General features: G+C 42.5%; 1 protein-coding gene across 1 annotated transcript in view; it reads right to left on the minus strand.

Moving 5' to 3' along the window:
- CACNA2D3 (calcium voltage-gated channel auxiliary subunit alpha2delta 3) overlaps nt 1-17,688 on the minus strand; it is a 781,884-nt gene that overhangs the window by 465,877 nt on the left and 298,319 nt on the right. The window contains exon 5 of the mRNA XM_057705866.1: nt 12,412-12,574. Within this exon, the coding sequence (XP_057561849.1) occupies nt 12,412-12,574 (163 nt within the window). The remainder of the gene's footprint in view (nt 1-12,411; nt 12,575-17,688) is intronic.

Here is a 17,688-nt window from a genome sequence, read left to right on the forward strand (position 1 = left end):
GTGGCTAAGACTTCATGAGCCTTCTGATATGCCAGAGTGTCTGTCTTTCCATCTGTCTCTCTCTCTCGTCTCCAGAAACGCTCCACGTTGGGTACAGTTATTCTCCCCTGAGACACAGAGTGGCTAAATAGTTTGCCTGAAATCACACACAGCTGAGTGGTGGTGCCTTAATTTACTCAGGCTGTCTGGCCTCAGAGCCGATCCACTGACCCACCATATCTGATTATCTCCTGCTCGTGGGGGTGCTAGGGGCGTCCAGGGAGACAGTGTAGATGAAGCATTCACCACGGCACCTCCCCACAGCGCACATGCAGAAGCTGCTGTCCTAATTATCTATTGTTATCCCTTGAGAGACAGGAGCATCTCGGTGGATTTTATGTGGATACCTGCTGGGTTTTTCCCTCAAAGAGAATGAACAGAATGAAGCTTCTCTGTGAGTTCGGTGTTTCTTATTCATAAAACTGACAGTTCTGTTCTTTAGCATCCTTCTTTTCATTCAACATAGTAGCCCCAAACTGTACTTAAGAAACAGTGCCTTTGGGATGAATGAATATGAATACCACTCAGCTGTTGCTGGGCTCCATTCACAAGAGGCTACAGCAAGAAGGACAAAAGAAGAAAAGACCATTCGGCCTGGTGTGGGGATGGGAACAAAGCTGATCTGGCCACTTTCAGTACACCTGCTTCAAATCTTCTTTGAAAGAAGGAGAGTAAAATGGCAAATTGGAAGAGAATAAAATCCTCATAAATGGGTCCATTTAAGACATTGGGATATTCTGTCTCTAAAGGGAGATGTTCCACTGATGAGTGATGGGTGGGGAAGGATCCTGAGACCGGTGCGACCAACGAACTACAGAAAACTACAGAGATAAGAGTAGAGAGTATGACAACCGATTCTTGAAATCCAAGAGAATATTTCAGAACACTAAAACCTCACTGAGCAAAGACCCTCTAGTCAGTTTGGTTTAGGAAAAAGCAAACTGCCACCACGCAATTCTGTGCGCACCTTAAGAGGGAAGGCTTGGCCAGGCCTGCCTTTTCTCAGGGCTCCCATACCAGCTGAAGAAACCACCCCATTATCTTCCCATTGCTGGCTCATTGCAGGTTCCTCTTCATCTGGGCTTGCAAGGCACCTGGTCCTGCTATTTCCCCTCTTTCACTCTGACTTTGATGGCAGTGAATACTTGAAAACCCAGCCCAGAAAAGCCTCTGAAGGACAAGAATGGTCCAACTTCCCAGCACCCATCACTGGGCTTTGAATAAAGTAGACATAAGGGAAGACGAGGCCACATGGGCTCAACTGCAGAGGCTCTGCTTCAAAGCTCTAGTGGGAAAACCACAGATCTGGATCCAGAAGACTTTTAAGTCCAGTCTGAGTTCCACCATGTAGAGTTCTATGCCTTCAGTCTCTCTAAGATGTGGATTAATCCACCTGCCAAAAGATAAAGTCACAGTGTGCTACATTTACCTACATATGGTGCTAGGAGAACATCCAACAATATAGGCATGAAACCGTGCAGGAGCAGCTGTTGAGGCAGAGACCGCTCAGGGGCTGTCCTACTGCCATGGAGTAAGAGGGGGAAAAAGAGAGAAGATCAGCAATGCTCAAAAGTGACTCTCCCACTTCAGAATGGAGGGAGAGTGCATGATGGTGGCCCTTTGGAGATAACAAAATGGAGCTGCCTACATTGTGCAGAGAATGACATCTTGGAAAATAAGGTAATCACGCTGTTCTTATTAGAAATCTACTCGAAATATCTGAGGCATGAACTTTTGGGTGTCATAGGATTCACAAGCTGACATTTGGAGGAACTGCTAAGTCCTGAACAGAGATAAACCTGAGAGCTGGCGTCCTATCCTCACAGCCCACCTGCACTGCCAGGCACTCTTCAGGTAGTGAAGATTCAGGCCAGGCATGAGGAGGAGGCCTGAGACAGGGCGTAGAGCAGAAGAGACCAGACACCTTAGCCCTGGGCCTCCAACCCCTCACCTCCAGAGGATTCAATGAGGCTCAGGAACAGCTGCTTCATAAAAAGCTCTCTTGCAAGGTACCTGAGACAGTGCCGACGAGAGCACAGCAAAGCTTCTCGGCCGCCTGCCTTTGGCTGGAGACTTGAAAACCTCACTTCTAATCATGGTTTTCAGCATAACTTTTGGAAGCACTGACATATTCCTTCCCAAGTGCAGAATGTTCATATTTGAGGCAGGGCCTCCCCATGTCTGTGATACCCATCAGTGGCTGACTGAAGCATCATGGAATCACTTTAGAAGGAAAACAATTCTCTTTTCCCAGGCCAACGTCATTTGTATGAAAATAACTGCTGCCACCATAAGGATACAAGATGACACTAAATACCATCTCCAGCAAAGGCGGAATCTGCACATGAACAACTTACTCCATGGTCCTCCTACCTCCAACAAAACCACTGTCAGCCATGTCCACCACAAGCTGAAAGGACTAGCAAGTGGAAGGCCATTAGCAGTGTACACACAGATGTGTTTCCTTTCATCAAACAGATGTGTACCTGAAAGTTAATTATAGGTGAGTAGCTTTTGTAAATCAAGTTCTTTTGTTCTTTTGTTTTTAATTCCTAAAAGAACAACACATGTCCCTGGTAACACATTCAAATCAAACAGAAGGGTAGAAAGTGGAAAGTAGGTACCTTAATTTCCTGTACGTCTCTCTAGAAGTGGTCAGTATATTCAACCATGTATGTATATCCTTCAAACACACACACACACACACACACTCAAGCATTGTACTATGCATTTCCTCCTACTTCCCTATCTTTTCCTCCACATCTTGGTCACTTATTGGTGTACCCTTGAGCCCTATCACCTGAACACACGGAGCTACAGTTCTGAGTCTTCGAGTCCCAGGAACACCAACTCCTTCTGAGATGTTAGTGGCTGTTGCAGGATAAAAGGATGCTCTCATCAAATACGTTTTGGGAAAGCTGCCTCATGCAATTAAACGGCTTTCTCTCTGACAGAAACTCCAGCCCCTTGAATATCTCATGGACACAGTGGACTGCCAAGAGTGACAGACTTTACATGGCACCTCCTTCCCTTATTTCATCCCAAAACATTTTTTCAAGGACTGCTTTCTGACATCTTGTACAATGTGATCTCGCTTTGTGGATACTCCCAGCTCTGCCCCAGCCCTTGGCTAAATTATTTCCTACCCTTCCTTCAGATGTCAGGCAAGTTCATCTTCTTCAGGAAAATGTCCTCTGACCATGGCCATCCCTCACCCCGGTTCACCCCTGGCCCAGGCTGAGATGCTCTAGGATGCACTCTCGCTGGACCACAGACCTCTCCATGGCATTCCTTCTGGTCGCATTAAATGCTCAGCAGTGTGATTCCTCCCCATCTGCCTCCCTGCTGGCCTATAAATGTCACGAGAGCACGGGTAGTGCCTGCACATTCATCACTACCCCTAATGCCTAATGCCTGCCACATCAGAGGTGCTCTGTGAACACCTATTAAAAAAATACATTATAGTGGTGTATCCAGAACCCAACCATGCAAATCCCACTCTAGTCCCTACAGGGGAAGAATTCACTTCTCTTAAACCTACAGCAGTGACCTTTCTGGTGAGGCAAAGAGCCTTTTTACATGTTGAATCACTGCTTCCTTACTCACTGGTCTTGCATGCATTTTGGTACGGCAGGTTTGCAGGATTAAATGTGGAACTGCCTCATCTCTGACAGAAATATCCTCAACACGTGAGCCATTGGGTGGCACTGACATTCTGATGCAGAATTTGCTTTACATTTTTAAAAAGACTTTCTGCTGCAACATTTATTTTGATCAGGGGAAGAGACTGTGAATGTTTATGCAAAATAAGATGAGTTTTCATTTATGATAGATTTCCACATGGTGGGCAGAAAATAGCACAATTTGACAAAAACAGGGCCTTCCATTTGCCTCACATGCAAAGTTTTCACATAAATAGGTATGACACAGCTAATTGAACATACAGGCAGTCACAGGGCAGTGGATGTAGTGGCATGCAAGACAGAGTCTAATGAGGCAGGGTATCTAGGCAGTGCTGAAGTCAGTGTTGGGGATGCCATGCTGATTTGTCCATTTTACTAGCGGAGTCATGCTGAGCAAGTCTCTAAGCCTCAGTATTCTCATCTGTAAAATGGGAATAATAATTGTTTCTGCTTCACTGAGTTGTGTGCAGAATTGTATTATATTAGATCATGCTTGTGCCTGCACTTTGTAAACACTACATAAATGTTACCTAGAGGAAGGAAACAGAGAGGGGGACACAGGCAGACTAATGCACAGGTGAGCATCTCCAAGGACAATGGCTAATGTGTTTTGGACAGAAGAGTCCATAAGTTTGGAGTTGGGAAGAGGAGAAAGAATGTGAGAAGTGAAAAGGACAATTTCCTTTACTCCCTCTCGCCCCTACGAGAGGAGGCTCACCAAATAGCCAAGACCCCCAGATGCTTCTGAGAGCCCTGGGTCCCCTACAAAAGGAAATCAGAGAGTGTTATTTCAAACCTTATGGCATTTAACTGAAAATGACACCAAAGTTCCTGGCAGCGGAGCAGCAGGACATGAACATAAAGAGCCCCAGGCCCCGACCTCAATCCAAGCACGACGAACAGAGGGGAGACGGGCACAAGTATCAGGGACTGGCCACATGTGGAAGAGTCTCATGGGCTTCCCACCCCCAAGCAACTCCAGCTCCACACTGTTTTCTGTTCAATGAATTTCTTGATGTACGATTCCAGTGATAAAAGGGTTTCCAAGGTGCAGGAAGAAAAAGAATGTTACCTTGTTCGGTGTCATAGATACTCCCAGGCGCAGGCCATGCCACTGTGGGCTTTACACCGTCATCATTCTTACAAGAGTACTAACAAAAGTGAGTCTTAGTTAGCTCTTACCATACACTAGCCACAGGGCTAAAGATTTAATGTACCTTGTTTCCTTTAATCCTCACAAACTCTATGAGATAGGTGCTATCATAATGAGTACTTCACAGGTGCGCGAGCAGCACAGCCTGAGCCCTGGTGGCGGCAAGGGTCAGCATCAAGGCGGTACGCGCACATCACGCGCACACTCAGAGCCCCCGCCCCTGAACAAGCCCCCAGCCAACCCTTCTGTCCCTCCTTCCTTCTTCTCTGCCCCTCCCTCCCTCTCCTTCCTTCCTGCCTCCCTCCTTCCCTCCTTTCTTTCTCTCTCTCTCTCCCTCCCCTCCACCTCTCCTGCTCTTGCTCTCACTCTCTCTCTCTCTCTCTCTCTCTCTCTCACACACACACACACACACACACCTAAGCAAAGCAAAGAGAAACAAAAAAGAAACAAATTTTAAACACAGCTTTTAAAAAGGTTCATGAGCCTTCCTGCACATCAAATGGCTCCTAGAAAACAACATCTTAATGATTTCCATGTAAATGAATCAGAAACATATGGATTCCATTTCCCTTAAAATATACACATGTACTTAAGGGGAAAAGTGCTTGGCAAAATGCATTTTGCATTTTATCAAACCCAACAATTGAAAAATAGCTTGAGACATCTGACAAATCCAAACCCAGCAATCCTGCCCATCCCTACAGCAGCCTAGGACCCAAGTCCGCCAGGCTAGATCGTCCCCTTCCCTGGGCTTTTCAGAAGAACCTACTGGACTGTAACGGACAGGTTGGTTCCATGGGCTCTGCAGTGCTTGTTATGGGTCTCCCTTTCCCTGGACCTGTGTTCATTTTCAGGCGCTGGGCCCCACACACAGGAGAGCTTGCAGCCCAGGCTGGTCTGACTGGGCACGCTCCTGGGATGTCTAGAAGATGAAAGGGTGGCCTCGGTCATGTCCTGCAGTTCACACCTCACCCCACCTCTGCGAGGCAGTGAACATCTCCCAGGCCCTCCATCACCGGTGGAGGAAAGGAAGTCGAGAACCAAGGTAGAGGTTTTTGTAAATCACTCCCTTCATTCATTTGCTCACCTGGCAACAAGTATTTACTGAGCACCTACTAGGTGCAAGGTACCATACTGCGGTTGGAAAGTCATCAGAGAAGAACAGAGAGAAGGTTCCCGCCCTGGTGGAGCTGACGTTCTTGCTCAAGCTCACTCTCCAGGGACCCAGGCCGCAAACCATTCCTCTCCCCTGGACCTTCTCCACACCAGGCCCTGGACTCCTCCTTCTCTCCCTTTTTCCCTTTTCCTCTGTCTGGCCCCGTGTTCCTCTGCAGACCTCTTCCCAGAAAAGCTCCCAACCATATTTTACCCGTCTGCACAGTTTCCATGAGTTTCTAATGGCCTTCACAGCCTCTCACCATCTGGCCAGCCCTCGGAGGCCCCATAGCCTAACCTCTCTGACTCCTCCTCACTCTAAGCCCCCTGGGACACCACACTCCCTCATTGTTAGCGTCCCACCCCAACGCCCATCCCCTGACACCTGCTCATTGTTTAGTCCTCCTGCTGGACACGCTTCCCTCCCAACCACTCCCTTCTTGCCTAACCCCTTCCTCTCCTCCTCCTCTCAGGGAGGCCTTTCTTGAAGCCCCAGGACCAGACCCGGCCCCCTGCTACATGCCCCTCCTCTGCTCAAGGAGCAGGGCCCACATCTGTCTTAGTTATGGGCATATCTAGAGCTATGGACAGTCAACATTTGATGAAGGAAGGAAAGGAGGGAGGAAAGAAGGAAGGAGTAGATGAGGGAATACTTTATAGAGGCAATATTCTGCTTGTCCTCCCTGCTATGTCCCACTTTCTGTCCCAAGCAGTTGGAACCTTTGTATTTCTCACTTCAAGGATGTTTTCAGGGTGATGTGCAGATGTTACGTGAGTCAGCACCTCTCCCCAGCTCACATGGGACCCTTAACTATTGGAGTTATGACACTGGGTATCATGGAGGGAAGAGGAGGTACAGCCAGAGAAGAGTTTGGGGTCTCACTACAGGGAGCAGGGCCCAGGAAGAGTTGGAGCTTCAGAAGCAAGGCTGGTGATAGGCCCAGGGCAGGGGTTCTCAGGCTAGGCAAAAGTTTCCAGATCCCAAAGTGACCCAGAAGTAACTGAGCCCCAGACACCTGCGGGAATAGGTCCCCATCCTCTCAGAGCTTATGCTCAGAGAGGCAGCCAAGTAATCTGGATTCCGCATCAGAAAATGCACCACCTTGGCACAGACCTTCCTACCTGTGTGACTTGGCCTCCCTGACCTTTAGTTTCTTCATCTGAAAAAAAGAGATGAGAACATTGCATAATCTCCCTCATGTGGCTGCAGAAGGAAAAAAATCAGGCCACGGTGGTAAAATGATGCCAAAGTTTAAAATTATTAACTTCTAAAACTCACATTTTCCTTTATCCGGCCTAAAATTGCTGGGAAAAGTTACCACCTTTGCCTCTTTGCTGCTTGGATCTAAAACACTTACATGCTACAGGATTCTTTCCCTCCCTTCTCACCCACAGCCAAATTGTAAAATCATTTGTGTTTAATGTTATCTATGGGCACATTTTTAAGCCATCATCTTTTTTCTTCCACTTTTACCATCTGTCTTTCCTCTGTCTTGACTGTATCATGGTTATAGCGCAAGTGATGGGGAAGAGAAGGGCAGGGAAGCAAATTGGGATAAGGAAAAAGGGGAAAAACCCAAAACAACACAGAATCACAGAAATTGCCCATTTGTGTTCTTCAGCAACCACATGAGAAGACAGCAGCAGAAGTTTAGGGTCAAACTCTGGCCTACTTCCAGTTCTTGGATTTCGATCACTTTAAAACAAAAATATTTGGGAACCAAAGTATTGCCTTTTCCCTTATAGACACCCTTGAGAAAAATGGCTCACACACCAGCAGCCAGGCACTGAGGTGGCATGTGGTCCAGAGAGGACACAATTAATGAAAATGCTAGGTTCTAATCTTGCCTCTACCAGCTGGGGAACCCGCGACCTATTGTTACTCCCTCTGAGTTCAAGTTCTTCCTGTCTTAACCATAATTGCCTATAAGAACCAAACAAGATATTACAGTGATAATCACAGCAGAATGTATTGGCCTTCATCAAGTACCAGATTCTCTGACAGGCTACCTGTGCTATCTAACTGCAATCCCGTGACCATGGGTCTTATTTTCCCTCCAGCAGGTGACAAGAGACAAGGTCAGTGGGCTAGCTACTGCACCCCAACCCACACAAGCATTATTTTTGCTGTGCTCATGATAATCTTATAAGGTCAGTACTATTTATATACCCATTTGACAGCTAAGGATGCTGAGGATTGGAGGGAAAGAAAAACTTACCTAAACTCGTGTACTGGGAGGCCTTCTAAATGTTTAATCCTCACCACAACCCCCTGAGAAGGTCACTGGGATTATCATCTCCAGTTTCTCAATGAGGAAAATGAGGCACAGCTATTTTAGGCAGTCACAGATGCATGGCTGGGGCCAGGCACAGTGGCAGGTGGTCCTCTCCGGGCTGGCTCTGGCCCCTGGTTGCACTCTCTCACCACCATTTTCTAAGCCTTACTCTTTAGCTTTGTGGGAGAGTCTTTGAGCCACTAAATGCCCTTTCAAAAAGTATCTTCTCCATTTAAATCAGCCAGGGTATGTTTCTGTTGCTTGCAGACACCATGGGAACATGACAGTCCAGGTGGTGTCCCCTATCTCACCCACTATGGAAAACCTATTATGTAAAGAGCATGACACTTGGGGCAAAGGAGGGCACCAAGCAGGCTGAATCACCAGGGCCCCGGCCCTCAGAGAACTCCAAGTGGAGAAGGAAAAGAATGCACACAATATACTTCTGGAATGAAGCAATACTATAACAAAGGAACAAAATAAATACACTTACAAAATAAAAGAGTGAAGCAATTAAAGAGGTTGTACTGAGCTGGTTTTTAGGAATGAGCATTTGGATAAGCAATAAAGGAGGCAGGGATAATAGAAATGGAGTGAATAACAGGATATAATGGAGGAAAGAGAGAGGCAAGAGGCGTATTCAGTGAACAGAAGGGGGTCTCACCTGGGTAGACAGAGGTGAGAGGTGGGGATGAAGGGCTAGGCTGAAAGCAGAGCATATTTCTTTTGTACACACATGTATAAACATACACATACCCAGATAAACGCACACACACACACACACATATTGTGTGTAGGTGTGTATATGTATGTGTGTGTGCAAACTTTACACCCTTTCAGCCTAGAAATTACTTAAAAGAGCTCAGCTTTATCTGAATCCACTGTCAGACCATCCTTTTGTCAGGTCTCACAAAAGCATCCTGCCCCACACTTTACTCCTAGAAAAAAATGTTGTTATTCACAGCTTCAAAGGCATGGGCAGCTAGCCTCCAAAGAGGTCTCGACAGATAGTAAGACTCGCAGGCTGGGGATACCAGAGCAGCTGCTCAACAAACATCTGCTGAAGAAGGTTCAGGAAGAAGCTGCTGCCTGAGGCACCATGAGGACCCTAAGACACATTTCTAAAGACTCTAGGAAAATGGCTCTTTGAATTCTCGTGACCAGTAGGTCAGTTTGCCCTCATGTCACCAACTCTGAACCTGCAGCTTCTGTCAGTGCCTTTGAGAAAGGCACTTCAAGCACAGAGGTGAGCGCCGACCTGGATGAACAGCCTGGTTGCAAGGCCCAGCCAAGGAGGTAAAAGGAAAGCAGATTGCATAAAGGTGGTAGATTTTATCAGCAAGTTTTATCTGTGCCTAGAAGTTATGCCCAAGAGCACAGCACACAGCAGCTCCTAAGCAAGTATCCAACCACTCTGCGATGTGCCCACGGGGGTTCAAGCTGCCAGGAGAGCATGGCCCCTTGTACTGGTTTCCTTTGTTGGGGACAAGACTTCTAACCCAGGAACATCTCAGCTAGTGACCAAGCTCTGAGCATGTGTTTTGAGTCCATGTCATCAATAACTAGATCTGAGCTGGAGGGCACTCTAAACATGAAATACATTTCTGCAACATGAAAAGAAAAAAGACTATTTGGGGCTGGTTTGAATTACGAAGAATGAGACAGGAATTTTCCTGAAGTCCGCTCCTCTCTTCCTTGGGCAGCTACTCACTGCCTGGCAGAAACAAGACACAGTGCCTGGGGGACTTTAGTCCATGACCCACAGCCTGGCTGGGGGACCACTGAGTCTGAGTAGGGGTGGTAGGCAGACCCCATGAGGGCTGCTGAGGATGACTTTAAATAAAATTATCTACCTCCACGGCTCAAGAGATCTGACTGCCTATTAGGATTCTGCCTAGTGAGGCCTGCAGTCTGAGTGATCAATGGTGGTGCTGGTCCCCTATGTGCTGCCACCATGGAAAGGTACAATTATGCCTTTAAAGCTCAAGGTGCAATTAAATCTCTATAATGGTGCTAATGGTTGAAGCAACCTTGAAGCAGCTGCCATATTTTAAAAGATCATTCTGAGTTGTTTTACGTCTGGAATCACTCTGTAAAATCTGAACTTTTCATCTTCCATTGAGAATGTATTTAATGCTAAGAGGATGGTCTTCTTGCAGCCACACTGCACAAAAGAGAGTTTCCTTCTCAGCTGGCAGGATCCCCCTGGAGGACTAAAGTCCACTGGACAGCCCTCTAAGGTTTGAGTTCTTAGGAATTTGCTCTCTGAGAAAGATTCCAAAGTGAAGATCAGGTCACAGGATACAGTCCAATCCAGAGCCCACTAGGGACAACTCGGACTGACATCACTTTCTCTGAGAGAGAGAAAAGACAAATGTGTGGATGTTCACAGGAGCAAGCGGTCCAGTCCCCTCCCTGGAGCTCGCACTGCCCTGGGCTTTCAGTAACTGTGGCCAGCAGGTGACACACAGTATACGCTCTCTTGATCTGTTTGGTCCCTAAGTTCACTATGAACCTTTCCAAGAACGGACTGCATCTGGTTCACCACAGGGACCCCAACAACCATCAGAATAATTAATGGACGGGGTACTGCCTCACAGAACATTAAGGATGGGTAACAGGTCAATCAGGAAAAGGGAGACGTTAGATATCCAGTCCCAAAGGACAGGAACGAGAAGAACGCTTCAGAGATGGTGAGTTGGAAGCTCTTAAATCATTAACCAAGCTCTTTAAACAGTAACCTAGAACAATTTAGAAATGCAATTTACATTCCCGTTATTTCCTGATAATAATGATGATGATAGCTAAGAGGCACCAGGTGGCTACCACGAGCGACAGTTGTGCTGAGGCTGCTTAGGCATCATTTCATATCCTCACAATAACCCCCAGAGGGAGATGGTATCCTTATCCCTATTTTACAAAGAGGGAAACTGAGGCTAGGAGAGGCAAAGTTGCTTGCTTAGGATCACAGAACCAGCAAGAGGAAGAGCAGGCTTCAAGCCCAGAGCCCTTCTCGTGACCACTGCATTCCTGCCTGTGATACTGAAACTGGCCCCCGATATTTCTGAAACATCAGTAGCATATAATGGGGTAGATTTTTACTTTGCAGATGCCATGGCTTTCTGATTTATTCCTTGGGGGGGGGGACAGCTTTTCACTTAGGATCCTCCCAGGTATGACAAAGCAGAGCAAAATCCTACTCAATAATGGTGAGGATAAGGAGGGTAACATCCTCAATTAAACCCTTTGCACATGTCATCTGTTTCATCCTCACGACCACCCTGTGAGGTAGACACAATTATTATCCACATCCTAGACCTAAGGAAACCAAGGTCTAAAGAGACAAGGTGGTCTCAACCTTTCAGGTCACAACTAGTAAGAAATGGAACTCAGGGTCTAACCAAAGGTCGTCTGCTCCCAGAGCCCAGTCCTTGGCTACTATCATCCCAACTCAAAGGAGTAGATGGGAACTTGGAGAAAAGAACTCTAGAATCTATGAGAAGACTGGACTTGAGGAACACAAACCTGAAAACAGGGAGCCTCATTAAGATTCATGCTGCTTTGTACTCTAAGACCACAACTGATTCCATGGTAACCCTGGTAGCTCTGGAACCCTCAAATACCATCACAAGGAATGGAGGAAGAAAAGAGAAGCCTCTGTAAACTAGAGCCTACAGGTCCAATGCAGCTATCTGTTTTTGTAGTTTAAATGTTTTCTTGGAACACAGCCAATTTCCATATTATCTGCTGATTTACATATTACCTCGGTTGCTTTTGTGCCAGAACAACAGAGCTGAGTAGTTGCAACAGAGACTTTGTGGCCTGCAAAACCTAAGTAAGATATTCACTATCTAGTCCTTTAAAGAAAAAGTTTGCCAATCCCTGGACTATAAGTTAGAGGGCCTGATGCAAACAGGAGCCAGGAAAACAGCAAGCCCAGAGTCTCCAGACAGAACAAACACACACTTCACCTATCCAGCTGGTGCTTCACACGCCCAGCTTATAATTGTTTTTCAGAAAAGCACAATATCCCAAATCAGCCAGCCCTGCCCCTTACATCCTGCCCTCTCCACCCTCTAAAAAGAGCAGCAGCAGTGAGCCTTACCTTTGTTGTACATGTTTGTTGGCACTTGGACATCACTCAGACTGATGTTCACAGGCAAATTATTAAAATGGTCATTTGGAGCTAAGATGAATTCCTTCCCCAGCTCCAAAAAATTCCCATCTTTATCCCTTTCATTTATCAGCACGGCATTGAAGTATTCATACTGAAAGAGAAAGTCAAAAAACATGACATGTGGCTTACGGAAGAAGGGTGTGAACTCAGACAGACCTGGGTATGGCTGCAGGCAGGCTGTCCCCTACACTTGTGGATCCTGTTCTAATCATGTAATCTCTTTAAGTCTTTCACACCATCTACGGCTGCTTTTGCACAGGTGTGATAGCACTATATAAATATTTCCCAAGGTCATTAAGTACTCTTGGAAAACATAAACTTAAGAAGCTGCTTAGTACTTCCTTATGTGAATATAGAGAAAATTGCCCAAAAACATTTTAATTCTTTAACGTTTGAAGACAGACCCTGCCCTTGTGCAGCCTACCTTTAACTAGAAGGACATTGAGAAACAACAAAAATTAAGTAAATATATAATATGTTAGATAGTCATACTTGTTCCAAGTGCTTTCCGTATGTTAACTTGTTCAGTTCTCCTAACAGCTCTAAGAAGTAGGTTCTATGAGAATTCTAACTTCACAAATGAGGAAATTGAGGTAGAGAGAATTTATGTATGCTGTCAAAGATTACACCACTGATAAGCAGCACCAGAATTAAAACACAGACATTTCCAGAGCCTGTGCACTTAACTGCTGTGCAGTATTGCAGGATGGCAGATGGCAGGTATAGTTGCAATTATCAGATCAGGAATTTAAAACAACTGCAATTAATATGCTAACGGCACTAACGGAAAAAGCAGAAAACAAGTAAGAACAGATAGATAAGTAGAGAGAGAAATATTCTAAGAAACAATGAAAAGGAAATGCTAGAAACCAAAAACAATGTAACAGAAATGAAGAATGACCAGGGCTCATCCTCCGCCTAGACACAGCTGAGGAAATAATCAGTGAGCCTGAAACTATGTCAGCAGAAACTTCCCAAACTGAAGAGCAAAAAATAAAAAAGGGAAAAAAGGAAAAGAATATTCAAAAACTATGGGACAATTACAAAAAGTGTAACGTGTAGTGTAATGGGAATACCAGAGAAGAATGAGAAAAAGGAACATGAGAAATATTTGAAGAAATATTTCTAAAATTAATGACAAACATGAAACCACAAATCCAAGAAGTCCAGGGAACATCAAGCACATGAATATTTCAAAACAAAGCAAAATAAAACAAAAAAATAAAAACACTACACCTAGGCATGTCATATCCAAGCTGCAAAAATCAAAGACAAAGAGAAAATCTTGAAGCCAAAAAGAGGAAAAAACCTTACCTATAGAGAACAAGAACAAGGATTACATCAGACTTCTGTTCAGGAAACATACAAGCAAGAAAAGAGTGGCATGAAATACTTAGTGTTCAAAGAAAAGGCCTACCAACCTAGAATTCTAGAACCAGAAAAATTATCCTTCTAAAGTGAAAAAAAAGTAAAGACCTCTTCAGACAAACAAAAATTAAAGAAATCTGTTGCAAATAGCCCTGCCTTGCAAAAAAATCTTAAATGTTCTTTAAAGGGAGGGAAAACTATATAGGTCAGAAACCCTGATCTACATAAAGAAAAGAGTGTTAGAGCAGGAATAAATGAAAGTAAAATATTTTTTCTTATTCTTAACTGACTTGACAGATAATAGTTTGATCAAAACAATAACAGCAACAAATTATTGGGTTATTATAGTTTATGGATACATGAAATGCATACCACAGTGATATAAGAAACAGGAGGGAGAAATTGGGAATACTCTGTTATAAGTACCTATACTACCCATGAAGTGGTACAAGGTTATTTGACAGTGGACTTGAATTAGTTGTAAATGTATATTGCAAACTATAAAACCACTAAAACAATTTTTTAAAGAAGGAGAAAATATTGTCATATAATATGCTTAGTTAAAACCAGAGAAGGCATAAAAAGAGTAGAAGAAAAAAAAACAAAAAGCAAGAAAACAAGGGCAATGAATAGAAAACAGTTACAAATATGGTACATATTAATCCAACTATATCAATAATCACTTTAAATGTGAATGGTCTAAGTAGATTAAAAGATACAGACTGTCACAGTGGATAAAAGAAGAAGAATCAACTATATGCTGTCTACAAGAAATTCACCTTAAATATACAAAACAGGTCGGTTAGGGTTTCCTAGGTGGCGCAGTGGTTAAGAATCCACCAGCCAATCCAGGGGAGACGGGTTTGATCCCTGCTCCAGGAAGATCCCACATGCCGCAGAGCAACTAAGCCCGTGCGCCACAACTATTGAGCCTGCGCTTTAGAGTCCTTGAGCCACAACTATTGAGCCCATGTGCTGCAACTACTGAAGCCCACACACCTAGAGCCTGTGCTCCACAACATGAGAAGCCACAGCAATGAGGAGCCCACGCACTACAACAAAGGGTAGCCCCCACTCACCGCAACTAAAGAAAGCCTGTGCACAGCAAAAAAAAGACCAAACATAAATAAACTAAATAATAAATAAATTTATAAAAAAAAAAAGAAAACAAACAGGTCTGTTAAAAGTAAAAGGATAGAAAAAGATATACCATGCTAACATTAATCAAAAGAAAGCCAGAACGACCATATTAATTTCAGACAAAGCAGACTTCAAAGCAAGGAAAATTATCAGCAAAAAAAGACTGGCATTACATAGAAGACATAATAATCTTTAATGTGTATGCACCTAACAACAGAATATTAAAGTATGTGAGGGGAAAAAAATGATAGAACTATAAGGAGAAACAGATTACACAACACTAAAGTTGAAGACTTTAGTATCCCTCTATCAGTAACTGATAAATCCATCAGGCAGAATATTGGTAAGGATATAGTTTGAGCTGAACAGCACAGCAGTTGAATCTAATGGACTATAGACTAATTCATCCAACAACAGCAGAGTATACATTTTTCTCAAGCTCACGTGGAACAATCACCATGACAGACCACATTCTGGGCCATAAAAAACACCTTAACAAATTTAAAAGAATAGAAATCACACAAAATATGCTCTCAGACCACATTGAAATTAAAATAGAAATCAGTAACAGAAAGATAGCTGGACAAATCCCAAATATTTGGAGATTAAACAACATATTTCTAAATAACACATGGGTCAAAGAATAAGTCTCAAGAGAAATTTTAAACTAAATTAAAATCAAAATACAACTTATCAAAATTTGCAAGATGCAGCATTCAATGGATGTATTAGAAAAAAAAAAAATCTAAAGTTAATCATCTAAGCTTCTACTTTAGGAAACTAGAAAAAGAAAAGAAAATTAAATCCAAAGTAAGCAGAAGGGAAAAAAAAGATTTTTTTTTTTAAATTTTGCTGAATCTAAATCAATGAAATAAAAAAAAATCAATGAAATCGAAAACAGGAACCCAATTAAGAAAAATCAATGACACTAAAAGTTGCTTCTTTGAAAAGATTCATTACAGTGAAAAGATATAAAGCAAAATCATCTAAAGAAAAGAAACACGTGTCAAAGTCCAGAGGCATCCAGATGCAGCTTCCAAGATTTCTCTCCCAGCACAATTACATAAGATGTACAGATTCTTCCTGCAATGAACTGTGACAACACATTTCAAATTTTGCCTACCAGAGAGGCTCAATAAAGACTCAGTGTGAAGGATTTTTACTGGGTGTTGGTCACACAACAACACTATTTACCAACTTAAGCTAATTGATTTTAAGGAATTCCACACCTAACAACTATAAACTAAACATTCTTTTCCAGATCATAACAATGGGAATTCAATAGATGGTAATGATACAAAAAAATATAAATAACATCTAAGACAAGATGATGGCTAGAAGAATCTTAAAGATTTTGAAATTAAACAACATACTCTTTAACAATACATGTGTCATGGAAGAAAATGACAGAAAAAAATTGTAAAATATTTTGAAATAAGTGATAATGAAAAAAATTAATATTTTTAATATGTAACTAAAACAGAAATTGAAGGAAATTTTATAGATTTTAAAGCTTATCATAGAAAAGGAGAAAATTTTAAGAAGAATAGTCTAAGATACTACCTTAAGAAGTCAGAAAAGAAGAACAAATAAAACAATGTTAGAAGGAACAAAATAACATAAAAGCAGAAACCAAGAAAACAAAACAAAAACAGGGAAAAAAAATCAATGACATCAAAAGTTGGCTCCTTAAAATGATTAATGAAATTATAAAATCCTAGCTAGACTGATGAATAAAAAAAGTAAGAAAGCACAAAATACTAGAATCAGGAATGAGAGAGAAAATATTAGTAAATAGCTGACAGATAATGAAAAGATAAGAGAATATTATAAACAACTTTATATCAATATTTGACAATTTGAGTTAAACATCAAATTCCTTGAATAACTGAAATTACCAAAATTGACACAAAAAGAAATATAAAGTATGACTGGCCCTATACATATATAAGAGAAATTAAACTCACAATTAACAGCAATCATAAAACATACAACTCCAGGTTCAGAGGTCTTAAATAATGAATTCTATCAAATACGTAAGGAAAAACTACAAACTATCTTACATAAACTCTTACAAAAAATTAGAGGAAGGCATATGTCCCAACTTATTTTATGAGGACAGCATAACACTGACACCAAAACCAAACAAGAAAAATTTTTTGAAAAATTACATGCTAATGTCACTCATTAACCTAGATGAAAAATCTTAACAAAATATTACATCAAATCCCTCTATCGTTAAAAGGACAATCCATCATGACCAAGTTGTATTTAACCCAGGAATTCAAGGTTGGTTTAACATTTCAAAAATCAATCAACACAGTGCATCATATTAACAGAATTTTTTTTTATTATATGACCAAATAAATACAGAAAAAATATTTTAAAGAATCCAACTTTTGTTCATCATAAAAACTATCAGGAAATTTAAAATAAGATAAAAAGTCTTCAACCTGATAAAAAGCATCTATGTAAAACCTACTGCTAACATTATATTCATGACAAAACACTGAATATTTTTCTCCTAAGATCAGCAACCAGGCAAGGATGCCTTATCACTTCAATTTAACATTGTACAGGTGCTTCTGGCAAATGCAGTAAAATGAATGAATGAATGAGTGAATGAATGCCATACATATTGGAAAGGAAAAAACTATCTTTTTTTGCAGACAACATGGCTTTCTATGTAGAAAACCC

This window comes from Hippopotamus amphibius, chromosome 13, assembly GCF_030028045.1.
Source record: "Hippopotamus amphibius kiboko isolate mHipAmp2 chromosome 13, mHipAmp2.hap2, whole genome shotgun sequence".
In the NCBI taxonomy this organism is placed as follows: domain Eukaryota; kingdom Metazoa; phylum Chordata; class Mammalia; order Artiodactyla; family Hippopotamidae; genus Hippopotamus; species Hippopotamus amphibius.